This window comes from Schistocerca piceifrons, chromosome 4 (genome assembly GCF_021461385.2).
Source record: "Schistocerca piceifrons isolate TAMUIC-IGC-003096 chromosome 4, iqSchPice1.1, whole genome shotgun sequence".
NCBI classification, from domain to species: domain Eukaryota; kingdom Metazoa; phylum Arthropoda; class Insecta; order Orthoptera; family Acrididae; genus Schistocerca; species Schistocerca piceifrons.
Genome location: NC_060141.1, coordinates 370,967,052 through 370,994,882, shown reverse-complemented (window position 1 = coordinate 370,994,882; position 27,831 = coordinate 370,967,052). Strand labels below are relative to the sequence as shown.

At 41.8% G+C, this 27,831-nt stretch overlaps 1 protein-coding gene across 1 annotated transcript in view; it reads left to right on the top strand.

The window, feature by feature from the left end:
• Window positions 1-27,831, top strand: part of LOC124796278 (structural maintenance of chromosomes protein 5) — a 183,611-nt gene that overhangs the window by 42,352 nt on the left and 113,428 nt on the right. The window contains exon 6 of the mRNA XM_047260396.1: window positions 27,430-27,547. Coding sequence (XP_047116352.1) covers window positions 27,430-27,547 — 118 coding nt within the window. The remainder of the gene's footprint in view (window positions 1-27,429; window positions 27,548-27,831) is intronic.

The following is a 27,831-nucleotide window of genomic DNA, read 5'->3' as shown; positions in this document are numbered from 1 at the left end:
GTTTATTAGTGACAGTGAAATGACGTCAGTCATTTGATTTTTTTTTTTTTTTTATTTGGGGACAACCAACCCCTTTCTATAGTGGATTTTTAAGCATTCCTTCTGCCTTTAGTTTCTCAAATTTTATGACTTTGTTCCCCTTGCTGCTGATTTTAAATTTCGTTTTTATCCTTTTTCCTACGTCACGGGCTGGGCGCTAATGACCATAGAAGTTTTGCGCCCTAAAACCACAAAAAAAAAAAAAAAAAACCAGCGCAAGTAAGAGGGCTTGTGAGACCAGACATGTCAACATGAATTGTTGCGAACTGGTTAATAGCTGTGGGGCTATGGGCACGTACACCTATAGCCCATCTTCCACTCACACCAAAGCATGACTTGCCTGGTTGACTAACATCAGAGGATCACTCTGGAAGATGGAATGGTGTGCTGTGGTCTTCAGCGATGAAAGTGGATTCTGCCGGCACACAAATGATGGTCGTTCGCAGTTACAGTGTAGAGATGATAATCACTGTCTCAAAGAATGCATTCGTCCAAGACACACTGGCTCCACGCCAGGCCATATGGTCTGGGATACGATAAGCTACAACTCTTACACCTTCGGTGTTTCTGGAGGGGACGCTAACCAGTACTTGGTATAAGCAGAATGTTGTTAAGACCTGTTCTTTCGCTGTTATTGCAGCAGGAAGGGGATGTGTTCTTCCAACAGAAGTAGCAACTTCCCTGGCCAACACAATCTTTGGTCTCGCCTTAAATCAAGAACGTTTGGGATATGAAGGGATGAGAAGTGTCCCGTGCGACTCGTCAGCCAACAACTATTACGGAACTACATGCACAGGTTGAGCAGGTATGGAATTGCGTATTCCAGGACAGTATTCACCATCTGCATGATCGACTGGATGCCAGAGTCAGCACCTGCATTGCTGCCCGTGGAGGCAACACCATGTACTAATGTGGGTGTTTCAGCATGGGTCCATACATGGTACCTCAGAACTGCAAGTGCTATTGATCTTTAAATGTAATCATTTCATGTACTCCATATGCATTGTTGCAACAATAACTCTTGAGTTAATTGGAGATCTCTAAAAGGCTGTACTAATTTTTTTCCCCGGCATTGTATTCACTTAATACATTCCTATGTTACAAATTTAACTGCTCACTCAAGTTTCTTATTTATTTAACATTTATGCTGGTAATACTACATATTGTAACAAAAAAAAAAAATCAATCATGGTAAAATTATTTAATTGGATAGATCAAAAAATCTACTCACAAAGTGGTGGCAGAACACACGCATAAGACTTGTAAGCAAATGTATTAGCACATAAGGTATAAAACAGATGACAGTTTGAAAAAGACAGATAATTTTATCAATAATTGATTGTTTTTGTTGTTATATTAGCCCACATGGTCATCATTCCTTCTTATTGAACCCTCTTGTCAGTCTTAGTCTTTCTTGTCATCTGTCTTGTTCAAACTGGCGTATGTTTTCCACCTTATGTGCTAATCCATTCATTTACAACAGTCTTTTATGTGTGTGTTGTGCTACCACTTGGTGAGTAGATTTTTTATGTAACCAATTAAATGATTTATATCTAAAAACAAAGATGATGTGACTTACCAAACGAAAGCGCTGGTGCGTCGATAGACACACAAACAAACACAAACATACACACAAAATTCTAGCTTTCGCAACCAACGGTTGCCTAGTCAGGAAAAGGGGAGGAGAGGGAAAGACGAAAGGATTTGGGTTTTAAGGGAGAGGGTAAGGAGTCATTTCAATCCCGGGAGCGGAAAGACTTACGTTAGGGGGAAGAAAGGACGGGTATACACTCGCGCGCGCGCGCGCGCGCGCGCGCACACACACACACACACACACACACACACACACACACACACACACACACACACATCCCAGTTAATATGTGTGTGTGTGTGTGTGTGTGTGTGTGTGTGTGTGTGTGTGTGTGTGTGTGTGCGCGCGCGCGCGAGTGTATACCCGTCCTTTTTTCCCCCTAAGGTAAGTCTTTCTGCTCCCGGGATTGGAATTGCTCCTTACCCTCTCCCTTAAAACCCAAATCCTTTCGTCTTTCCCTCTCCTTCCCTCTTTCCTGACGAGGCAACCGTTGGTTGCGAAAGCTAGAATTTTGTGTGTATGTTTGTGTTTGTTTGTGTGTCTATCGACGTGCTAGCGCTTTCGTTTGATAAGTCACATCATCTTTGTTTTTAGATATATTTTTTCCCACGTGGAATGTTTCCTTCTATTATATTCATATCATTAATTTGAACCCAACAATTACGTTTGTTATTGTCACTGTTGCATTTCGAAATCTTTTCTGTCGTCTAATTTTCTCTTTTTGTTTTTGCCAGTAGTTTCACTTTGTATTCACCTTCTCCTTTTTACCGTAATCTACTATACAATTTTATCCCGCCTGTATATACTCAACAATACGTCACCCACTTCCAAACCATAACCAAAAAATTTTTTTCCGCTTTCAACACCACCGCTGCTATAAAATCCACCGTTTCTAGTCCACAAACAGTTCCTTTCACCTATTAAACAACCATTTCGTCTAGTTCTGATAACTTTCGCTTTATTTCCATTTCCGTTTTTCGCACATCACTGATAATTTTTAGCCGCTTCCCACGGGTTTTAACGTCATTATTTCTTCGCCAGACAATTGTTAGCCTCATTTTCATAATCTGGCACCACAAAACTGGGATATGTGTGTGTGTGCGAGCGAGTGTATACCCGTCCTTTTTTCCCCCTAAGGTAAGTCTTTCCGCTCCCGGGATTGGAATGACTCCTTACCCTCTCCCTAAAAACCCAAATCCTTTCGTCTTTCCCTCTCCTTCCCTCTTTCCTGACGAGGCAACCGTTGGTTGCGAAAGCTAGAATTTTGTGTGTATGTTTGTGTGTCTATCGACGTGCCAGCGCTTTCATTTGGTAAGTCACATCATCTTTGTTTTTAGATATATTTTTTCCCACGTGGAATGTTTCCTTCTATTATATTCAATTAAATAATTTTATCAATAACTGATTGTTTTCATTCTCATATTAGCCCATGTGGCCATCATTCCTTCTTATTTACCTCTCTTGTCAGTCACTGTTATCATCTGACTTGTTGAAACTGTCGTCTGTTTTCTAGCTTATGTGCTAATCCATTTGTTTACAACAGTCTTTTATGTGTGTGTTCTGCCGCTGCTTGGTAAGTAGATTTTTTTTTTTTTGTCTATCCAATTACATAATATTACATATTGTGTGTGTCATAGTTTCAAATGGTATGTGTAGGTATCAACACCGTACATGATGCTTTCTATTATATATTAGTCCTTTGTGCTCTCATACATACAAATCTTCTGCCAAATGAATCCTATTCAAGAGGTAAATGGCAAATCAGGGTGAATAAGACTCGTCAGTCATTGCCTTGCCATAATATGGAATGTGAGAAAACACTTAACTATATTTCGAGTCACAAAGACAAAAAATTTGAATGCCCCACTTTGTAGGTTGCTTTGGATTATAGTACTTGAACTGAACCCTGCCTTTGAAGCCAACTATATGCTCATCTGTAGATACATTTCTTTCTGTTACATAAAGTTCCTTACATTTATTAGCAATATATTTGCTCACGAACTTCATTTTTGCCCTTTCTAGTATTCACATTCATTTGAGCTGCGACAGGAAAAACTAAATGCGGTGTCCAAAATATCTGGAACAATCAGAGGTGAGGGAAAACATTTTTGAAGAGTGGTATTTGGTAAGTTCTATTCTTGGGTGCACATTTAGAGGAAAAGTCAATCCCTGTTGTCTAAGGCCGTGTTTTGTGCAAGTGACAGAAGTGACCAACAGCGTGCATCAGCTACAGATGGCAAAACAGAACTGCAAATATAGTTACAGAAGTGTCCTAAGTCAGCAGTGTCCATCTGCTATAACATGCAGTCTTTGAATTCAAACCTGTTTGAATCTTGTCGCTGCAGCACACATGACAAAGAGAGCAACAGCTACAAGTCTTCTCAGCAAAGTACTGGAGCAGACATGCCGGCTGCTAAGAAAAACTTATCATCCGATTTTAAGAAAACTATCAGCTAAAAGATTTGATTCTTTCTCATTTTACAGCTTGATATCTTCACTTGATAAAGAACTGAGTTTATGTTCGTTATTCATCATAGTTACTGTGCTGCATGGAACAAGTAAACAACTGCATGAAATTTTTAAGAGTTTGTAGAAGTAAAATCGCATTGTGTAGACTCTGCGTATAGTTGATTTTAAGCCATACGTTATTGCATATGAAATGTAGCCAACATACTGAAGTTGTATTTAAAGTTGAGAGTGGAATGATATTCTTTTTCACTCCCAAATATTGCTTATTCTATCTGCGGATAGTTTGCTTGCGTCATGTCCAAATTGTTTCCCATGCATTGGGAATCAGGTAGTCATACAAATCATATCATAAACGGTTGAGGATGTCAAAATGAGGTTTTTTGGAAATGACAGTGTGCAGAAATGATGTATTTTATCATATGATTAACACTTGAAGTGTTTTGGTCAAATGTTTGAACAAAGCTAAAATAAGATTCCCTATAAATTAATGAGCTTTGTACAGATTTTCATAGCCAAACAAATAGTAAGAAACAGGCAAATGGGGCATCAAAGTGGCCAGCATGAGATCTAGTATTGCAAGAAAATATTTAATTGCTTGAAAGTAATCAGGGTAATTAAGGAAAACTTAATTACTGATAAGAAAAAATTGAAATATTTCATGAACACTTGGTGCTATATAGCTATGTACGTGAAGTACCGAAAAGTTCATCTCTTTGAAGCCTAGATGTCTTGCGCATAAAAAAATATGTTGATGTGATATTTAAACTGCCAAAAAGGCTTCCTTTGAATCAAGTATTCAGTTTAGGAATTTTGAGAACAGTAGACACTAGGGAGGCAAATGAGGTATCAATAAGATAATGCTATCTGTATAAAACTTGAAAATAAAAAAAAAGAAAGTAGTCAAATATTTTGTGAAACGGATCTGTCTAAAGGAAATAAAATAGGTCAGAGAAACATTCGACATGCACCTGAATGATGATAAAAATTATTGACAGTAAATGAGGTGCATCAAATGTTTCTCTAATATGTTTTATTTCATACTTTTAGACAAATCATTTCACAAAACTTTTGTTCACAGACTATTTAGATGAACTAAAATGCTGGGCCTTTACATTGATTGCTGATGAGTTACATTCCAATCAATCAAATATCAGTAAAATTTCATGGTTGTTAATTGTGTGTCATTACAAATTTAATGTGTGCGATATTCTGGGATAGGTGTGTATACATGTAAAGATCATGCACTGTAACACGATCTTAAAATTATACTTTGAGATGCAGTGTAGACAGTATATACAGGGTGAGTCAGGAGGAAAGGTACATGCTTTGAGGGGTGATAGTATTAGTAATTCTGAACAAAAAACTTCATATGGACGTATGCCCTATTCCGAATGGTTTCCGAGATAGAACACATTTAAAATAACTTTTGTACATTTTTTCTTGAATAACTCGAAAACTGCATCCTCCAGTCAAAATGTGTTGTCGCAGTACAAAATTAAACAATATTAAATTTCCTACAAAAAAGGTCCTATTCGTTTTTTTCTCTAGAGCTAATGGTTTGTGCGAAGAGAGCGCGAGGTTGTTGAAAAACTCGCTCGACGTGCATGCGCTGTAGCGTACGTAGTTTTTGTAGGCCAATTTGAGGTAGTTTCCTGACTTGATAAACCACAAGTGTCCTGTATTAAACTGTTCGCCTGAACTTGCTCTACATGACTGTGGTACACTGTAAACAGTGACAATGTGTGATAGTACAGAAAATAGTACTATCAAACATTGTCACAGTTTACAATGTACCACAGCAGTCCCTCTGCAAGTTCGGGGGTTAGAATAGGCCAGCGGTATTCCTGCCTGTTATAAGAGGCAACTAAAAGGAGTCTCAAACGTTTCGGCCTGTATGTGATGATCCCCTCTTGGGTTTGACCTCCATATTTCTTTATTCTTCTGAAGAGCGAGCCAATTGGGGAAGAGCACCTTACATGGTGCATTGTGTCCATCGTGCATTGAGACTTTTAGCCATCTTTCGCGTCGTCGCATTGCCATCCCGCTCGTTCTCCATCTCCTGGGGGAGGATACATTCCTGGGTGCGATTTCCGCCATGCACTGTGCAGTGTTGCTTTTTGTGGATACGACAACCATGGACTCCTTGCACCTAATATCCAGCACGGTAGCCAGTCCGTTGTGGTAGGCCTGCCATGTACCCTGTTGGTTGTAGCCCCCTGACAACACAGGGATCGCTCTGCTGATGCCTGCGCCATTAACTCCCCACGTATGCCAATGTGTAGATGCCTATCTCCCTGGGGCATTGGGACTCCCAGCAATGGCCACCCTGCCAGGTGGCCCTTGCTGAGGCTGGGCGGTGCCCGTGGGGAGGGCCCTTGGTCAGAGTGGGTGGCATCAGGACGGATGACTCGCAATGAAGCGTGGTACATCATCTCTTGTTGGTGGCCAGCCGCTGGCAGTCTCCAAGCGTTCTTGAGCTCAATTCAACGCTCAGAAATACGATCCCAAATCGATCCCCTCCCTGACCACATCGTTGGAGGAGCATAAGGCTCAGGATGGCAGTGACACTTCTTTACCCCGGTTCATAGTTTGTATGAGAGCTGATGGCAAGTCTTTCATGTCAACGAAGCCTCAGTTCTTTGTAGAGCATTTAGAGGACAAGTTTGGGGAGGTGGAGGGCTTGTCCAAAATATGCTCTGGGTCAGTATTGATGAAAACGGCATCCTCTGCCCAGTCACAAAGGTTACTTGTTTGTGACAAGTTGGGGGATGTTTCAGTTACCATCACACCCCATAAGAGTTTAAACATGGTCCAGGGTATTATTTTCCATAGGGATCTTCTTTTGCAGTCTGACGACGAGCTGCATGCCAATTTAGTGTGTCGGGTGTTCATTTCATCCGGCGCGTTCATCGGGGTCCGAAGGATAATCAGATTGCTACTAATGCCTTCATCTTGGCCTTCACGGGTGATACATTACCGGAGAAGGTCAAGGTAATGGTCTACCGCTGTGATGTCAAGCCCTATATCCCTCCCCCGATGCAGTGCTTTAAGTGCTGGAAGTTTGGCCATATGTCTTCCCACTGTACTTCTGGTCTCACATGTCGAGATTGTGGATGCGCATCACATCCCAACACTCCATGTGCCCTGGCCCCCATCTATGTCAACTGCGGAGAGCATCATTCACCTTGCTCGCCAGACTGCAGGATCTTACAGAAAGAGCGGAAAATCATGGAATATAAGACCCTGGACTGACTGAACTATACTGAGGCTAAGAGGAAATATGAATGACTCCATCCTGTGCGTATGACTTCCTCATATGCTGCCGCTACGACAACTGTGATAGCCCCATCAGTTCAGTGAATTCCAGTCAGCTCACCGAGCCGTGCAACTCCACATGCCCCCTTGCCCATGGGGGGGGCACTACCCACCCTGTTGCTCCTGCGCCACCTACCTCGGGAGCAAAACCCCCACCCATCGGGGCCGTCTTACCCTGCTTCTAAGTCAGAGAAGCGTCCAACTTTTTCGGCTCCTCTCGCTCGCAAGGGGTCCCTTGGGTCCCTCCCTTCCCAGGTTTCCACAAGTGGGAAGGATGACATCTGGCATTGGCATAAGTGCCCACAAGCAGCTGGTCGTAGGGCTTCGCGATCCTCCTCCGTCCTGGAGACTGAATCAATAAAGCCCTCCCAACCAGTGAGACCCAAGCAGCAGCGAGAAAAGTTCAAGAAGACCTCTAAGACGAAGGAACTTGTGGTGGCACGCACCCCACCGCAACCTATAAGCTCTGCGTCTGAGGGCGAGGTAGAGATTCTGGTGTCTGCTGAGGACCTAGATCTCTCTGGACTCTCAGGCACAATGGATGTCAGTCGCACAGGTACTCAATCGGTGGCAGCAGGTGATCCTCGGTCCCTTCACGCCTTTCTCGGCCATGGACAATGTCATCCTCCAGTGGAACTGCAACGGTTTTTCCACCATCAAGCTGAGCTTTGACAACTTCTCAGCCTTCAGCCTCAGCCTTCACCCCTTCCTCTGCATTGGTTTCCAGCTATGCGAACCCCCGCCCTCTGTGATTATCAGGGTTATTATAAGAACTGGGCAGCTTATGAGAGGGTATCTGATGGTGTCTGCATCTACGTCTTTCACTCTCTTTACAGTGAGTCTGTCCCTGTACAAACATCTTTAGAGGCCGTTCGGGTGTGGATGCCTCAGGCTGTAACTGTCTGCAATCCCTATCTTCCACTGGATGGTGATGTAATGCAGCATGTCCTGGCTGCACTGATAGCCCAATTGCCACTACCTTTTCTGTTACTGGGCGACTTCAACACCCATAACCCTCTGTGGGGTGGATCAGTGGCAAAAGGCTGAGGCAGCATCGTTGAGCAAGTGTTGGCACAGCTCGACCTTTCTCTTTCAAATAATGGTGCCTTTGCACATTTCAGTATGGTATCATTGTATGTACTCCGTAATCGACCTTTCGATCTGCAGCCCTAGCCTGTTACCATCTGTCCAATGGAGTGCGCATGGCGACTTTTGTGGTAGTGATCACTTTACGATCTTTCTGTCTCTGCCACAGCGTCACTCTTCTGGGCGCCCTTGCAGATGGGCTATGAATAAGGCTGACTGGGACTTGTTCACCTACATTGCTGCTATTGAGCCTCTTTTCAATGATGCCATTGATGTGGTGATTCACTCGGTCACCACTGGCATCGTTACTGCCGCAGAATCTGCCATTCCTCTTCTTCTGGGTCCCCTCGGTGGAGGACTGTGCCTTGGTGGTCGCCCAAGATCGCTGAGGTGATTAAAGATTGCAGGCAAGCACTCCAATGTTACAAGCAACATCCCTCATTGGAACACCTCATTGCCTTTAAACGGCTCCGTGCCCAAGCCCGCTGCCTCATTCGCCAATGCAAGTGGGAGTGCTGGGAAAGATACGTCTCCACCATTGGCCTCCGAACCTCCCCAACGCAGGTTTGGGCCAAGATTAGGCGACTCTTTGGCTATCGGACCGCCGTCAGTATACCGACGCTTTCACTGAATGGATCAGTCTGTACTGACTCCGACACAATTGCAAACCGCCTAGTGGAGCATTTTGCTCAGAGTTCCGCTTCTGCAAATTACCCACTGGCCTTCTGCTCCCTGAAAGAACGGTTGGAACGTCGGAGCCTTTCATTTCACATGCGCCACCCTGAATCGTACAATGCTCCGTTCAGTGAGTGGGAATTCCAAAGTGCCCTAGCCGCTTGCCCTGATATGGCTCCCGGGCCAAATCACATCCACTGTCAGAAGCTCAAACACCTCTCGGTGGACTGCCAGCGACGCCTCCTAGACCTTTTCAACCGTATCTGGGTTGAGGATGAGTTCCCGTCCCAATGGTGGGAAAGCATCATAATCCCCCTGTTGAAACCTGGCAAGAATCCACTGGAGGTGGACAGCTACTACCCCATTAGCTTCACCAATGTTCTTTGCAAGTTTCTTGAACGCATGGTGAGCCGGAGGTTGATTTGATTACTTGAGTCTCGGGGCATTCCGGCTCCATCTCAGGGTGGGTTCTGTAAGGGCCACTCTGCCGCCAATAATCTGGTGTGCCTGGAGTCTGCCATCCGTAAGGCCTTTGCCCGCCTTCAGCATCTGGTCGCTGTCTTTTTTTGACATACGATACAACATGGCGAAATCACATCCTCTCTATGCTTCATGATTGTGGTCTTCGCGGTCCGCTCCCGATTTTCATACAAAATTTTCTTTCACTTCGATCCCTCCGCGTGCAAGTTGCAGCCTCCCATAGTTCCTTCAGAGTTCAGGAGAATGGGGTACCACAAGGATCTGTCTTAAGTGTCTTCTTCTTTTTAATTAAATTAATGGGCTCACTGCGGCAGTGGGAACGTCTGTCTCGGCTTCCTTGTATGCTGATGACTTCTGCCTATACTTTAGCTCCACTGGCATTGCAGCTGCTGAACGGCAGTTGCAGGGTGCCATCCACAAGGCGCAGTCTTGGGCAGTAGTGCATGGCTTTCAGTTTTCGGCTGCCAAGACTTGGGTTATGCATTTCTGCCGGCGATGCACTGTTCACTCTGAGCCATGGTCTTATCACTCAGACCCATGGCTTAATTGTGACAGTGAACCTCTTGCTGTGGTGGAGACGCACCTTAAACAGATGTGCTGGCGGCATCTTATTGCTCTTCGCTGCTTGAGTCACACCAGCTGGGGTGCCGATCAGTCTACCCTTCTACGGCTGTACCAGGCGTTAATTCAGTCCCGTCTAGATTACAGAGCCTGGCTTATGGTTCGGCATCCCCGTCCTCATTGTGGTTGCTGGACCCCATACTTCACAGCGGGATCTGACTCGCCACTGGACCTTTCTACACCCTGTCAACAGCATACTCATGGAGGCACGTGTCCCTCCATTGTGGTACCAGGGCCAGTGATTACTGGCCGCTTATGCTACACACATTCGTAGCTTGCCCGGGCATCCCAATTATCGTCTCCTTTTCACTCAATCAGTCCATCTTCCGGAATGGTGGCCCTGTCAGGGTGAACGATCGCAGTTTGTGTCAGAGCTCTTCTCTCTGGGCTTGAGGTTTTCCCTCTTCCACCTTTTTTCCGGGCCCCTCTGCGTATACCCCCGTAATGTGTGCCCTGCTCATGCCTTCGGGTGGATTTGGCTCAGGGCTCGAAGGACTCAGTCCCGCCTGAGGCCCTCCGCTGCCGCTTTCTTTCAGTCGTTGCCGCGTTTCAAGGCTCTGACATTGTCTATACTGACGGTTCGATGGTTGTTGGTCATGTTGTTTATGCTCTTACTCTAGGGGATTATTATGAACAACACTCATTGCCGGCTGGCTGCAGTGTTTTCATTGCTGAGCTGGATGCCATCTCTCGCGCCCTAGAGTATATCTGCTCCTGCTCAGGTGAGTCCTTTATCTGTAGTGAACCCCTGAGCAGTTTACGAGCTATCTACCAGTGTTTCCCTCGCTCTCATCTGGTGATGGCTATCCAGGAGTCCCTCCATACTCTTGCCCATTGCGGCCACAATGGTCTTTGTGTGGACCCCGGGTCTTGTAGGCATCCCGGGAAATGAACATGTTGACACGCTGGCCAAACAGGCTGTCGGTGCACAAGCCTTGGAGACTGGCTGTTCGGAGAGTGACCTCAGGTCGGTTTTGCAGCAGAAGGTACTTGGCACCTGGGGTGAAGAATCGCGCACCCTGCCTTCACCCAACAAACTTCGGGCCGTCAAGGAGACTACTGGTGTGTGGCGCTCCTCCTTGCGCACCTTCTACAAGGACTCAGTTGTTCTCTGCCGGCTCCGCATTGGCCACACATGGCTGACGCATGGTCATCTCTTTCACTGTGAGGATCCACCTCTCTGTCGCTGTGGATCAGTGTTGACAGTGGTCCACATCTTGTTGGCGTGTCCGTTTTTAACTCCACTCAGGTAGACGTTTGCGCTGCCTGATACGCGCCCTGCACTTTTATCAGATGACGCTGCAATGGCAGATCTCGTTTTGAGTTTTATTCATGCAGGGGGCTTTTATTGTTAAATCTAATGGTTTGTGTTGAGTCTGGCCTTTGGCCTATGGTTTTAGATTGTGGTTTTTAGTGTGTTTCTTGGTGGTTGGCTTTTTCTTTTTTGTTTTCATGGTCAGCCAACCACTGTCACACTCTCTGTGATTTTAATTCCTTTTGTTTAGTCTGTGTCTGTATCTTTCTTTTCTTGTGTCATCCCTTGTCATCTGCGTTGTTTGTTTTTATTCTTTTTGGGTGTTTACAGTTCGTGGAAAGAGGGACAGATGGCCCTTGTAGTCTGGTCCCTTCAATCCCACATACCAACCAACCAACCACAGTAGTGTAGAGCAAGTTGAGACGAACAGTTTGATATGGGACATTTGTGGTCTGAAAAGTCGGGAAACTACCTGAAATTGGTCTACAAAAGCTACGTAAGCTACAGCGCATGCACATTGAGCAAGTTTTTCAATAGTCGCACACTCTCTTGTTGCTGGAGTGTTGTATCTCCAGGCATTGCTTGCTGTCAGTCTCTTCTGACACTTACATAGGACATGGCCTAAGATAGTCCAGGGACTTGCCAATATCACTGTAATGATACACATGCCAGTCACTTGTGATGGATTGCACATTTTGTCACTTACCACTTTCTTTTTCATTGTTACCTTCAGATTCACTGTCACTTACATCTCTATACAAAGAAAAAGATTCTTCTAGTTCACTCTCATCACAGAACTGTGCTTCGTCTTTAGTATCTTGCAAAAGTCACCTCAAGATGCCGTCGTCACTTGCATAGCTTCTGCCTCCCATCTTTGTACAAGCATATATTGTATGAAAGCGCACAGTCATTTGCACATGTCGAAGCTTGTGTTCTGCTGTGAAATACAGTGGTCAGCTTCCACTATTCTGATGGCCAGAGTAAAAAAATAAACATACAGAAATTGAATGTTTGGCACTGGAGTGAAGCAGAAAAACCTTTGTTATATGGGGTCCAACATTAGAATGGGAAAGATCAATCCTCACAGTTGTCCAATACTTCCCACACAGTTCCACTCTATACCTCTATTTTTCCTGTACTTGGATTGTCTATGTACTAATACATTCAGTTGTTTTGTAATATGAACATCTTCCCCACTGTAAGAAAATTTTTTCATAGGACTGATTTATAATTTAGGTTCAGTATTTTGTTTTACAATTGTCAGTTCTATCTTTTATTCTGTTTGTTTCATCTTCCATATGAAATACCTCTTCAACCAGGTATTCAATACTCTTATCTCATATTAATTTCACTGCATTGTTATCATCAATTAAATTTAAATTGAACTTTCTGGCAGTTTAAAACTGTGTGCCAGACCGAGACTCGAACTCTGGAACTTTGCCTTTTGCTGGCAAGTACTCTACCAACTGAGCTACCCAAGCACGACTCATGACCTGTCCTCACAATTTTACTTCCACCAGTACCTCGTCTCCTACCTTGCAAACTTCACAGAAGTTCTCCCGCAAATCTTGCAGGAATAGCACCGCTGGAAGAAATGATATTGTGGAGACATGGCATAGCCATGGCCTGGGGGATGTTTCCAGAATGAAATTTTCGTGCAGCGAGTTCAAGTCTTGGTCCAGCACACAGTTTTAATCTGCCCGGAAGTTTCATGTCCATGCACACTGCGCTGCTGAGTGAAAATTTCATTATGTAAATTTAAATTGTTATATACACACCGGGCAAAGTTTAATGTTAATTTTTTTTCTACTTTCATTCAAACAATGGAAACTCCAGGTAGGAATGTCAACAAGTAGGGAAAGAAGATAGATTGCTACTTACCATAAAGAAGACATGTCAAGTTGCAGACAGGCATGATTGAAAAACACTCACAGGAATCTTTCAATCACAGTCTTCATCGGGGGAGAGAGAGAGAGAGAGAGAGAGAGAGAGAGAGAGAGAGAGAGAGAGAGAGAGAGAGAGAGAGAGAGAGAGAGAGAGCACCTCACCCACACATGACTGCCAACTCCAACATCTCAGGCCAGAATGCAACATCATCAGTCTGGAGGGGGTGGGGAAGGAAAGGGGAAGAGGAAGGGATAGTAGTGTGTGGGTGGGAAGAGAGACGAATGTCATCTGGTGGAGTGTGCAGGGATTAGACTACCTGAAATTGGAGATTGTGGGGCAGGGAGTTGGAGAAAAAAAGGAACAAAAAAGGAGCGGAGTAAGGAAAGATGAGCAGTTGTATTGGCCGAGGGCTGCAAATAAACAGGGTGGGAGGTGAGAATGGAAAGGAGATGATAGAACGTAGGAGGTGGAAACTGTTGGGTGGAGGATGTGGGGACAGTATTTTACTATAGGTTGAGGCCAGGATAATTAAGAGAGTGGAGAACGTGTTGTAAGGATAACTCCAATCTGCACAGTTCAGAAAAACTGGTGGTAGAGGGAAGGATCCACATGGCTGGGGTAGTGAAGCAACCATTGAAATAGTGTTGTGGTCAGCTGTATGTTGTGCCACAGGGTGGTCTACTTTGCTCTTGGTCACAGTTACCAGCGGCCATTCATTTTGGTGGACAGCTGGTTGGTAGTTATACCAATATAAACAGCTGTGCAATGATTGCAGCAAAGCTGGTAAATGACATGGCTGCTTTCACAGGTGGGCCAGCCCCTGATGTGGTAAAATTGGGAGTGGCACTTGTGGCAAAGCTCCCTGCTTTATTTCTTTGTTTGTTGTCCTCGGTGTCGACATACTGGATGAAAACTTAGGGGATCAAAGTGCAGTACTGTCTACTGCAAATAATGTAGATGATAGGTACACATTTGCACTTCACAGTTGTTTACTTTCACTTTTCACAACCCCCCATATACACATTTAATATGGCCAGTGTACTATTGTTTAACTTTCGATAAACCTCATTAATAGTTTTCAGGCACACATCCAGATACTGCTACAATAGTTTACTGTTCAATACCTTTGAGCAGTAAAAGCCTATTCACACAGTTCTTGAAGAATAGAAAGGTACTTATGGAAATGGACACTGTAATTTTTTAACACACGGCCTAATTGTGTTATACTTCTTTCACGGGTGCATTGTTGTTGATCTAACCAACACAGGTTTGTTTCTTATGTGAAACTCAGCCATGGACTGACTGTTTCGTGACCAAAAATCGGGCCCTTTTATATTGTCACAATAATAGGAGCCGAAACTAAACATTATTCGAAGTTAAATTTACAGAAATTACAATGAAAACTTAACTCATTAAATTAACTGAATACATCAAAAAATTGGACCTTTTTAACAGTTTCTTCTGCTACCAGAGTTGGGCCGAATTATTTGCTTAAATGATGAAATTAACAGATATCATTTCACAAACAATACTTTTGACAAAACTGTTAATTACTTTGGAATAATTAAGGGCTAGCTTTGCTAACGTGTTTTTGAATAGATCCAAATAGATCCTTTAAGAATACTATTAGTTGTTCCTCCTAATGTTTATAATTAGTACAGAATTTATATTTGTTTATATGGCAACCATAGAATTTAAGTTATGAAACGTTTACTGATTTTGCCCTATAATGAAAGATACTAACTAGGAATAGTCTAAATAAATTAGAAAATCAATTGCATACCTAAAAGTATGCACGAAACTAGATCTGGTGTCACATTCTTTAAAAGTGAGGGCCTACCTTTCTCTTTTATGAAAATGCAGATTATACTCATGTATGTTAATGGTAATTAATTCTAAAATGAACAAATGAATATTAGGGAGGCAGATGGCAAAACAAGAGTGGAAGTAAAAATATCCCGGCTTGCTTCGTCACACACTCCCAGTCCCAACCCCAGGAAGACTCAAAACCTGCCTCATCCACCCACACTGCTGCTCCTATTCCACTCTTGTCACAGGTTTATCCTACCCCATCAGGCGTCGGGTCACCTGTGAAAGCAGCCATGTCATTTACCAGCTCTGCTGCAACCATTGCACAGCTTTTTATATTGGTATGACCACCAAACAGCTGCCCACTAGGATGAATGGCCACTACCAAACTGTGGCCATGGGCAAAGTAGACCATCCTGTGGCACAACATGCTGCTGAACGTAACACACTTGATTTCAATGGCTGCTTCACTACCAGAACCATCTGGACCCTTCCCTCCACTACCAGCTTTTCTGAACTGTGCAGATTGGAGTTATCCTTACAACACATTCTCCGATCCCATAATTATCCTGGCCTCAACCTATGGTAACCTACTTTCCCCTCACCCTCCACCCAACAGTTTCCACCCCCTATGTCCTGTCATCTCTTCCCCATTCTCGTCTCCCACCCTGTTTATTTGCAGCCCTCTGCCAATGAATCTGCCTGTCTTTCCCTTCTCTTCTCCTTTTTCCACCACTTCCCTGCCCCACAATCTCCATGCTGCGCCTTTTGAAGTGTAATCCCTGTGCACTCCACCATCAGCAATTCCCCCCACCAGTACACTACTATTCCTTCCCCTTCCCTGTCTCCTACAAATTGCTGCTTGCATTCCATGTGATGTTGCAGTCCGGCCAAAGATGCTGGAGTTGGTCATCTTGTGTGTGTGTGTGTGTGTGTGTGTGTGTGTGTGTGTGTGTGTGTGTTTACTTACGAGGACTGTGGCCAAAAACGTCATGTGAGTGTCTTTTAATCATGCCTGTCTGCAATTTGACATGTCTTCTTTATGGTGAGTAGCAATCGATCTTTCCGTACACTGTTTTTCTTTATGGTGTGTTCACTTAGGGGTGTTTTTTCTTTTCTTTCTTTCTTAATTTTTTTTCTCTGTAACTTTAACACATTTCATTATGTTGCCACTGCACTTGTAGCGTAACCATATTTATCTGTATGTATGTATACGTCCTCAGTAGCTATGCCTTTGTCAAATCTGGCTGAAAAGTGTTGTTGAAAGTAGGCTACTTTAAATGATGCAGTCTGCACCTGGTTTGCAGTTCAAAAACTTTACTGGCACTTAGATGGTGAATAACCTACGGTTTATGGCCAGATTCTGTCTCACTAAAATTATGCTCAGTAAATTGGCTAGCCACATACTACATTTGATCTATAAAGTGTTTGTTTGAATGCTGTAATCTTACACTGAAGTGAGACAAAAGTTTGTGTGCGACAAACGAATAACTAACACAGTTGTTTTGAATCTCTAGTGTTGAAGTTGAATGGTCATGTCAACACGAAATGATGTGCACATTAAGTAACTATTATAGGTAGCAACATAGTTCACAGTTTGATAAAATTGTCACAGTAGATGATGATCATTACTAAAGATTAATACTGTTGTTGGGAATAATTACCAGATAACAGTAAATTTTTAAAAAAAGGTCACTGGACCAAGGAGTGAAGGCCCAGACTTGAAATCTAGATAAATTGCAGTACGTTTCCTGACTTGTGATCTGTACTAAATCATCTGTGATATTTGTGCCAAAATTTTAGGCTCACATCTTGCTCATATCATAACCTTCCGCAGACTGGTCTCAAATGGCTTCCATTACTACTCTCTTGTAAGTTGACAATAATTTGACTAAATTTGGCTATTGTTGATTTACTGGCTTTTTACAAATTCAAATTGAAGATTTACATTTCTAACTGAATAGTAGAAGGAGATTTTTCTGACTGGGGACTTCTAGATACAACAATAATTTCTCCTCTATTACTCTGAAACTCAAAGGTCAAATCTTGCTAACATGTTTCCAACATTAGCTGTAGGTAAGTGCTATAGTTATTTACATGTCTTTTTCATCTACTTTGTCTGAAAGTTAGTAATTGAGAGTGTTTTTTCGTATGAACAATGATGATGAAGTTTTGTATTGCTGGTATTTTATAATTAACTCAGTTTTCAGGTAAGTTAACTGCACTAATGAATTTTAAGTAACCAAAAGAATGTAATAGATAATAGTTATTTTGGATAAGCCATGATTCAATATTCAAGATTTTTATGTATTGTTTGCATTCCATATAAATGATCATATTGAAGACATTACCAAATCTGGAAAAAATTAGTACTAATTTTGGGAGGAAGAAAAACATAACAGATATATATGATCCACCGGCTTTGTTACACACTCCCAAAGGTGACATTTACTCTGTGCTGAGTAAAGTACTCTGTGTAAAGTCTTCTTTAGTGTTATTCACGAATATTTACCCTCTTTGATGACAGTAGTCAGTCAGTCTTATGATGGCTTTGTAAGCCAAAGCGAATTAACAAAATAAATAATTACTGTAGAACATTCACAACATTGTGCTATGTGTTTACAATTATGAAGTTGTTCTACTAAGGAGTGACAAAAGATTCCATTAACACAATGTATGTGTCTGAAATATGGATTCTGTTAGAACCTTTTCTAATAAAATGAATTGTTGTTTGAAAAAGTAATGCATGAAGATGCCTCAAGAAGAGCAAAAGAAATGAAGTAATTCAATGAAATGTTAGAGCACAGAAGTAGTAGACGAATGACATGTGAAAGGCATGCAGTATGCTTCACTTACCTATTGGAAGGAAAATAGAGGCAAAGAGAAGGAAAGGATGACCATGAACAACTTTTGTTACCACCTAAAACAGGAATTCATGTACGCGTAAGTTAAAAAGCTGGCTCTGAAAATAATGCCTGCGATAAACAGAGGATGAAACATGCTGCCCACCAACCTAACAATTGAGCAAATACATATGATATCGTGTGTGACAGTTCAAATATCATTTTTTTTTTTTTTTCATTTTATTCAGTTTTGGCAGAATGGTACAAATTCCAATTGCTCTTCCCCTTAAATCCATACAGCAAAACTGTCACTCTCATGGCAGTACCACATACCTATAGATTGTCTGAGGCCCCAGAGCTAAAAAATTTCCATATACAAGTTGATAACAGCTGGATGAAGAGGGCTTTGCATGATGATCCCAGCACTTTGCCCTTAAAATTCATTTCTATAGTGGATGTGGGAGGGTCATTCGGAAAGTATAGAACATGTTGGCAAAATTAGATAATAATGAAAGATGACAATATAAAAATTTATTTATGAAGTTAAAGCACCTTACTCTGTTTTTCAGTGTAGTTGGCATAGCTGTTGAGGCAGTTATTGTAATGTGGAACGTTTTATTTAAATTCCCATGTTGTACTCGTCTACTCCCAAAGATTTGAGGCTTCTGTCACTGCTTTTTTGAAGTCTTCAATGTTTGCAAACTGTTTTCCACCGAAAAATTCCTTTAGTTTTGGGAATAAGTGAAAATCACTTAGTGCCAAGTCAGTGCAGTAAGGAGAATGTCCAAAACTTCCCCACTTAAGATGTTGACGTTCTTGCTGTGTTCATGTTGTTGCATGACATCATGCATTGTCATGAATCAGAAACACACACTGCCAGCAACATTCTAGTTCTCATTTTGGGTGGTGTACAAAACTTGTTAAAGAGTTCCACAATAGGACTCAGAATTCATTGTTTCTCCTATTGATATGTACTTCACTTGGATCTGGTGCTCTCAATTTACTGGGTTTTAGATTTGAGTTTTCTTTCCTGGATTTTGTGGCGCAATTTGAGTGATGTGCCTCCATAGATTGATGCTTACTATGGAGTATAGTACGAAACCCAAGTTTCATCTCCTGTTATAATGCGGTAGAGAAATTTGTCACCAGAATTGTCTTATTTGGAAGGAAATTCAGTGTCTGCCCCCAACTGAACACACATTTTTTTCTATCCAAGATGCTATGTCACTATTTCATGTATGAGCAATCATGAAATTTGTGGAGAGTCGTATAATGTGCTTGAAGTGAAATGCTGGTTTTCATGAATTTTGCCTTCAAGTCATCTGTAATGACTGATGGCCTCCTAATGCAATCTTAAGTGTGCACATTGGTTTTTCCTTCATTAATCATAATGCACCATTCCCTCACTGAAGACTAGTTCATTGCATTGCCACCATAAAAATTCTTCATTTGCCAGTATATTTTGGTAGGCCAAATATTTTGTGCAGTATGAAAATGAATGACACAACAAGCTTTACGTTTTGTGGGATTTTTGAGGAATGCCGCCATTACAAAAGGTTATAGAACAAAGAGGCATCCCCACTCGGCAAACCTTGACTCTCACTGAGACAGAGGAAGGAGGGGTGGGGATCAGTGTGAGGCTCCATGCACAATTGTTCTTTACTTTCTGGATGACCATTATATTACCTGGCAAAGCAAACTCAAGACCTTAGAAGGATGGCAATACAGTTAAGTTTACACTCAACACACAAGAAAGGGGGATAGGAATAGAGTACACGCTGGTGTTATAACTTATTATGGGCTGTCACATACTCTTATCTTCATACCCTGTGCTGCACACCACCTTCATTCACGGTTTAATGTGTCTGAATCAAAGTTTTATCTGATTAAATCACTGGCTGCTTTTATTCTGAAACTTCCTTTTTTATATAAAATTTAATTTGATGTGGCTTTTGTTGAAACTATGTCACCCAGTTCACTCGTGGTGACTCATTTATTCTCACATCTTTTAAAACAAAGTCTTACAGACAAAAATGTTTTCAATATTTCCTTGGTGGCATTGAAGGCCAGTTTCTTGTGACAAAACCCGTGAAGTTTTAACAAAGAAAAGCTTTATGTAGTTTGTAGTATTGCAAAAATAGCTGCCAAATAACACATTTATCCATATTGTCAGTAGCATTTTTATTCTGTGAAATTTCCTTCTGCTTATTTGGGGGTATATACTTGTATCCTACTTCATTCAGCAGTAAATTTAATGTCATCTACAGTAAATTTAATGTCCATAACAGCAAGTTGCTGCAGATACCTGCAAAGGCTTTTTCTGCAATCACTCTCTGTACTTGTGCATGCGTTACTTCAGAGCGGTCATGCGACCAACCTAGTTCTTGCTGTGGGTCAGTCTTTGGTTCAGTTTGTCAAGGAATAGATAACAGTAAGGCAGTTCCGAAACAAAGCTGCTACATATGCCAGAGGGATTAGACAACAAAGTATTTTATTGGGCTGCAGACTACTTACCTAAAATAATGCAAAAGCATGAAAAGAAGTATCAGAAGTCACTGTTATGTAAGGGTGCTGAGGCACGAATGCAGTGAGCAGTGATCTCAACTGGTATAGGTAGTGAGATACAGAAGAGATGTGTGGTGGGAAGAGTTGGGGAATAGCGGAGTAGTAGTCAGGAAATGTACTGTAGTGTTTCCTGTGGGAGTGTGCAGGGATGTGACTAGGGCGGGATGGTGGGCTGCAACCGTGCAGCGTTGGCATGCTTTGATGGGGGGAGGAGGGGGGGGGGGGGGGAAGAGGAGAAGGGAGTAGCAGAGAAGGGGCAAGGATTACACAGGTGCACAGGAACGATAGTGGGCGTGTGTAAGGTTGGGGTGGAAGTGGATAAATCATATAGAGACAGGTGGGGCCAGAGACTAGTGAAGGCTGCAGCCAGATTGTTATGAGAACTAAGCATATGTTGTAAAGACAGTTGCCACCTGGGCAATCCAGAATAACTGGTATTGGTGGGTAGAAGAACAGTTTGAGCTCTGTTGCAAAACTCCTATGTAACTAATTCATGAGTGCTGCATGTTGGCCTGGCACCCTTACAAGTATAGATTAATTTAAGAGACACAGAATGATAGAATATGAGGAGAATATACATAGAACTGCATGATTTATCACGGGCTTCGTTAGCCATCAGAAATACTCAGTATGTTTTGGAAGATGCTACAGTAAAGTTATATATCGTATAAAGACTTACGCTCAAAACTCTGACAGGCACTGTTCCAAGAAGAATAAAGAAAATATTACTTTCTATCATGCACCATGACAATAACAAGAAATAAATTCAGTCCTAAATGAAGACCTGGCAAGAGTTGATCTTCCAATGCACCAGCCATGTTAGCTATACGAGGAGGCAAAATAATACTGTTACACTATATATCCTCTTCCAAAAGTCTTGTGATGACTTTTGGAATACATATGGACATCTTGAAGGAAGTTAAATGGGCAATTGAAGGACATCACACAGTTGAAGAAAAAATGAATTTGGGCAAGTAATATTGGACATAACTTAGTAAATCAAAAAGTCGGCCCCATATTGTGGAAATGAGCATATGGAGCAGATGCCGAAATCCTGCATTGCCCTCCTGGGCAAGATCCTGGTGGTTTGCCATTATGTTCCTCTGACCAATTATAAAGTATCAAGTGTGTATCTGTGACTTACTGCTGATTGTGCTTGCACAATGTTGTGTTGTGGATAAAGGGGAGGGACTGGCAAAACACAGGTGTTGGCATACATCCTACTCCTCCTCTTGAGTAGTAATGCATCCATCTGATGGACAGACCCTCACTCAATGTGACACTGTGGAGAGATGTGGAATTTAACTCAGAATATTGGCACAAACTCTGATTTTCAGAAACTTAATGACAGCACATCTTCTCACCTTGCTGGCCAAATAATATCTATGAAAATTTCTTACAGCAACAGGATTCAAACAGGCTGTACAACTTCCTACTATAGATAAAATTTTAAGAAGTTTTCCTGAAAATAAAATGTACATAAAGCTGTTTATCAAACACTACTCTGTTGGATGTATAACCTCAAAGAAGAAAGAAAAAAAGGATATACTCTCTTCTTTAACAACACATTTCACTGCTGCAACATAAAACTGCATTCTTTGTGTTTATGTGCTGCAGTTTGCTATTACTATTTGTTTTCTGTTGAAATATGAACACTTTAGGATGAAGTTCTTGTGCTCCATTCCCCTTGATATTCAGAGCTCTTATATTTTTTAATTCTTCTTTATTAAGTTTGAGACTGTGTTGCATGCATTGTAAACTGAAACCATTGCACTTGTCATTACATGTGCTGTTGTTATTATTGCCATTGACATTGAAAAATAGCTGAAACTGCTGAAATTAAACAGTGCTCCATGCCCCAATTAAATACCTTTGAGCTAATGTACAGAATTTCCTGCAGTATTGGTCCCTATTTTTGAAGCTCCATAAGCAGGGAATTGCAAGGCGAGCTGAAAACTGCAAAACCACTTGTCAGTGATGCAAATGCCTGTAACACGAGAACGTGGTGCCGAAGCCATAAAACATGCACTATGGAGCAATGGAAGAAACTTATTTGTTCAGATGTGTCTTGTTTCACACTGTTTCTAACTTCTGGGCGAGTTTACATCCCAAGGGAGATACATGGTGTGGGTTCAGTGATGATTTTGGCAGCCATATTGTTGTATGCCATGGGCCCCATGATTGCTCTGGAAGGTCACATTACTGCCAAGGGTTATGTGAGCATTTTGGCAAATCAGGTTAATCTCTTGGCACAGAGTTTATTCTCCAATGGTGATGCTGTGTTCCGCCTTTTTCACACAACTCTCATCATCCAGGACTGGTTTTGTAAGCACAAGGATGGATTGCCCACCACAGTCACCACATCTCAGTATTAATCAACCTTTCAGTCTACTTTGGAGAGAAGGGTATGTATGCAGTTTCCACCTCCGTCATTGTTCCATGAACTTGACAATATTTTGCAGGAAGAATGCTATAAGATTCCATTGAAGACTACACAAGAGCTGTTTTTATCTATTCTGAGATGACTAGAAGCTGTTTCGAAAGCCGATGGTTTTCCTACGCCGTATTAAACATGGTAATATGTTGCGTTTTTCGTGTTTCCATATTTTTGTCCACCCTCTGTATGTGTACTATCCTAGTGTTTGGGACTAACATTTCCTTCTTTGGGGAGAAGAGAGAATAGAATGAGGGAAGTTACGAACAAAGGGCAAGTCACTCAGGCCCCAAGACTCCCTGAATTAAGAGTTGTTGGATGCGATAGTTAAAATAGCGTATGTACGTTTATATCTGCTTTATCAACAGTGCTGACATTTCTCATGAAGGTAAAAAAAAAAAAAAAAATTGGCTGGATTTTGAACATCGTTGCTAAATGCCAAAAGAAGCCCAATTACAAAGTTCCAAGAGCCAGCATTAAATAAGGAATCTAGGAAAATACTACACCCTCAATGTGTCACTCACATACAGACTGCAAAGAAAAAGTAAATTAATTGTAGTGCTCAAGAGGCATATGAATTTTTTATTCCTTCTCGCTCTCTCCACAAGCGAATGGTTCTGAGAAGAAACCTGGATATTAGATACAATGGGAAATGCCCTCTGCCATTCACTTTACAGTTGTTTGCGGAGTACATAAGTATTTCTTTGAGCTTCAGGCACTCATCTAGCACAAAGTGAATCTGATGCTTCTACGCTGATAAACCAGAACATTATGCCGTACGCTGATAAACCAGAACATTATGCCATGAGGTTGGATGTGGCCTGGTGCTGTTGCAGGAATGTGGTGCTGTAAGGAAAGCGTATACGTGGATGGAAGACAGATTGGGAATCATTCTAGCGATGACATGGGCCACAAATGGGAAAATCTAGGGATATAAGGGACTTTGATGACGGTGGTGTTATTATTACCCAGAGCCTGGGAATGATATCTCAAAAATAGCATAGCTATTTGAATATTCATGTGCTACTCTATTGAGCATCTATGGAAAGAGGTAGAACGACAGTGAAACTACCATTGTGCGATAATTGGTTGGATGTCCACGGCTCTTCTCAGAACTTGGGGTTTGGAGGCTTGCTTGCTCTGTAAAGCAGGATAGGTGCCGATCTGTGGCATCTCTGCCACAAGAACTCAATGTTGGTGCACACACAAGTATTTCAGAACACACTACTCATCATACATTGTACATGGGGTTCTGCAGCAGACGATCCCTAAGTGTTCACATGTTGGCCCAAAAACATTGTAAATTATGATTGCAGTGGTAACAGGATCATCAAGATTGGACTGTGGCTCATTAGATGAATCACATTTTTGCTATGCCAGGTTGATGGGTCAGCTCCTCAAACTTTGTCATCCATGTGAACGGTGGTTCGAAATGTGCACAACGCCAAGGATGAAGGCGAATGGGAGTAGTATTATGCTATGGTAGACATTTTGCCACACTTGCATGGAACCTGGCAGTAATCGAAGACATGCTGACAGCTGTGAGCCACCTGCATCCCTCCATGATGTATGTCTTCCCCGCTAGTGATGGTATTTTCCAGCAGAATAATTGTCTGTGTCTCAAAGCCAGAACCGTTCTGCAGTGGTTTGAGGAGCAGGATAGTGTACTCACGTTGATGACTTGGCCACGAAATTCAATTGATGTGAATCCCGTGGAATCCGTTTGGGTTGCTATATGCTCCATCACCGCATACACAAATCAGTAGCCCACTGTGTAAGCAAATTACATTACTTGTACATGGACATCTGATGTGACATACCTCCATGAACCTACCAACAAACTGTCAAATCCATGATACGCAAAATCGGCGACATACTGCATTCCAAAGATGAACCAGCAAGTTATTAAGCAGGTGGTCATAATGTTTTGGCTCGTCAGTGTACATTCCGTATATTTTGGTGTAGGTGTGTCTAATTTATGAATTACATTAATTATCTGCACATTGTGAGAACCATAATTGCAATTTCTTATTATAATGTGAAATATTTCAGTTAGTTTACTGTGTAATACACCTTCCTATTACAAATTATGACATATTGATCTTTATGATTATTATCTTTTACATTACTGGTAAGCAACCTTATTAATGGTTAACTACCTTACTTCGTCCTGTGCTGCACAAAGGCAGAGTAATGGATATGTGTCACCTCTCCTTCTAGTATCATGTTATGCACGTTACAGTTACTGTATTGTGACTAATTGTTGATAGCAAGTATTGCACTAGGGTAAATGTTGTGTGAGGTAGTTGTCAGTGTGTATAGAGATAATATTTTTGCAGTTGAATTCAAGCTAATATGACCACATTTCAAATCTTTTGTTTATATCAGTACAATTGGTGACTTTTACCACCTGTCACTGGGTCGTCATTAAGTGTTTATTAGTGATACATTCATCACCTGTCAGTGGGTTTATTCCTGTCTTTGTTTTAGTTAGCTTAGACATAAATGGCTTAGATATTGGCTGGGGACAATCATGATACCATAGGCAACTGAAAACATTTTTTCATGAAGACATTGACCATCTCGTCTCACAAGGGGGTAAATGTAATATCTGTCTTTCTTTCGAATCCTCCTGTAGACAAAGTGTGTGTGTGTGTGTGTGTGTGTGTGTGTGTGTGTGTGTGTGTGTGTGTGTGCCGCACGTGCGCGCCTCTGTGTGTCTGTATGTATATAAAATACTGAAATGGAAAGTGATGTTAATAATTCATGTCTAAGTAGATGCTCATGTGTTTGTGATACTTCACGTATATTACACAGTTGTACCATTACTTTTATACATAACTGCCACTACAGGCCAAGAATTTAATGAGGAAAATGGCGGTGGCGGCAGATGCCTCTGCTGCCAACTCTGGTCCGCTCATACATTGTCATTCACTTCGTGGTCTGATAAAAAACATTGGCTAGGTGTGTGCTCAATTGAAGTTCAGGTCAGGATTATGGGCAAACTAAACATAATAAGCAAAAACTGATGACAAACTTGACTGTGTTTACAGTGTGCAACCAAGCATTACTGTGCAAGATACACAAACTCCCTTCAGCGGCTGTTCTGAATGGCTCAGCAAAGTCCCTTGAGGGTTTTGCTTTATCTGTTGGCATTTATAGATTGATTTGGAGTCCAGAAGTTAATCAGAATATAATTTACTGACCCCAAAAACTTCCCCATGATCCCCCCCTCCCCACAATCGAGCTGCATCCTGAAGTCCCACATGGTCACCAGGGAAGAACATGCTGCAAGTCAGTTGTGTGCAGTTGATGTGGCCCAGAAGATTTTCATATTCAGAGCTGCATACAAAATAATCCCTGACTAACTGGAGGACCACGAAGTGTGTATGTATCAGGACGATGTAGTGATTGTGGATGAAACGTGGTTCATGCACCTTACTGTGTCGCAACATGACAAACATAGATCTCTCACCACTGTTCAGTATCCAGGCACATTTTGTTTTGTGTTGTGCTTTCTTGCAGGTCAGGAAGAAAACTTGAAAAAGTTTGGTCTGCGCTGAATGACAGCCTGATTCATTCTTTGAAACATTGGTGCATCACAAAACCAGAAGACTTTGGTAAAGAAAGGATAACCATTTTAAGTAATAAATGACATATTTGCATAAATTAGCTAAAAAATAAATTTATGAAGCTTGATGCTCTCATTTTTAATTGAGATGATGGAGAATAGCTCACATTAACAGTAGTTCTACACAAATCGTTGGTAACAGTTCTACACAAATCGTTGGTAAAGGGAGCAACATCTGTTTCTAGAATTTTGTCACACTCATGGTACTATTATCTTCACTTCCATTGATATAGAAGCATCCAGAGACTACATTGAATTAGTGTGTTCTGTTAAATGACTGTATTGTGTTTGAACAAGCTGTATGTATGAAGCAAGCAAGAGGAGCCAGTATGATATTGAAGGAGTGATGAAAGTACCATCAGGGAACAATGCAGAATGAGGAGATGCAGTTGTGGGAAGATTCCTGTGTGGCCATACAGATTTAGGTCTTCCATGGTTTCCCCAAATTGCTTAAGGCAAGTTCTTGGATGGTTCCTTTTAAAAGGACATAGCTGATATCTTTCATCTGAGCAGATGCTCAATTTCTGAAGATCTTATCGACACGATGCTATTCTCTAATCTTTCTTCCATACTTTTCAGGAAATATTCTTCTGCACCAGAAACCACCTGCTGAGGAGAAATTCAATTGTTGCTGTAGCTACTTTAAATTGAAATAATTAGCAAAACTTTAATAGTAATTACAGTGTTGGTGATTCGTAGCTCACATTACATTTTTAATCATTTCAGGTTGGCAGTGACAGTAAACAACATTAAGGAGAGGATGGCCTGCATAGAAGCTGTGAAATTATTAAAGAAGAAGAGAGTATGGGCTGTATACAAAGCACACAAAGTGCACACTGAACAGGTAGGAAAGATTGAGTGTACTGTGAATATACATTGCCTGGGATTAGACGTTATCTCTTTGGTGAGTCAGAATGGAAAGCATTTTGGTGTTAACTGTTGTGTCTCTGGTGACAGTTTCTGTAACAGCTGTCAAGTTTTTGGTAAGGTGGTCTTTGTAACAGCTGTCAAGTTTTTAGTCTCTAATGTCTGGCCCTTAGGTACAAAGACACTAATCTTAATTAAATTAGGGACCAAAAGTATAGAGATTAAAAAACAGTCGACCAGTTGCAAAGGATAAAGTAATCT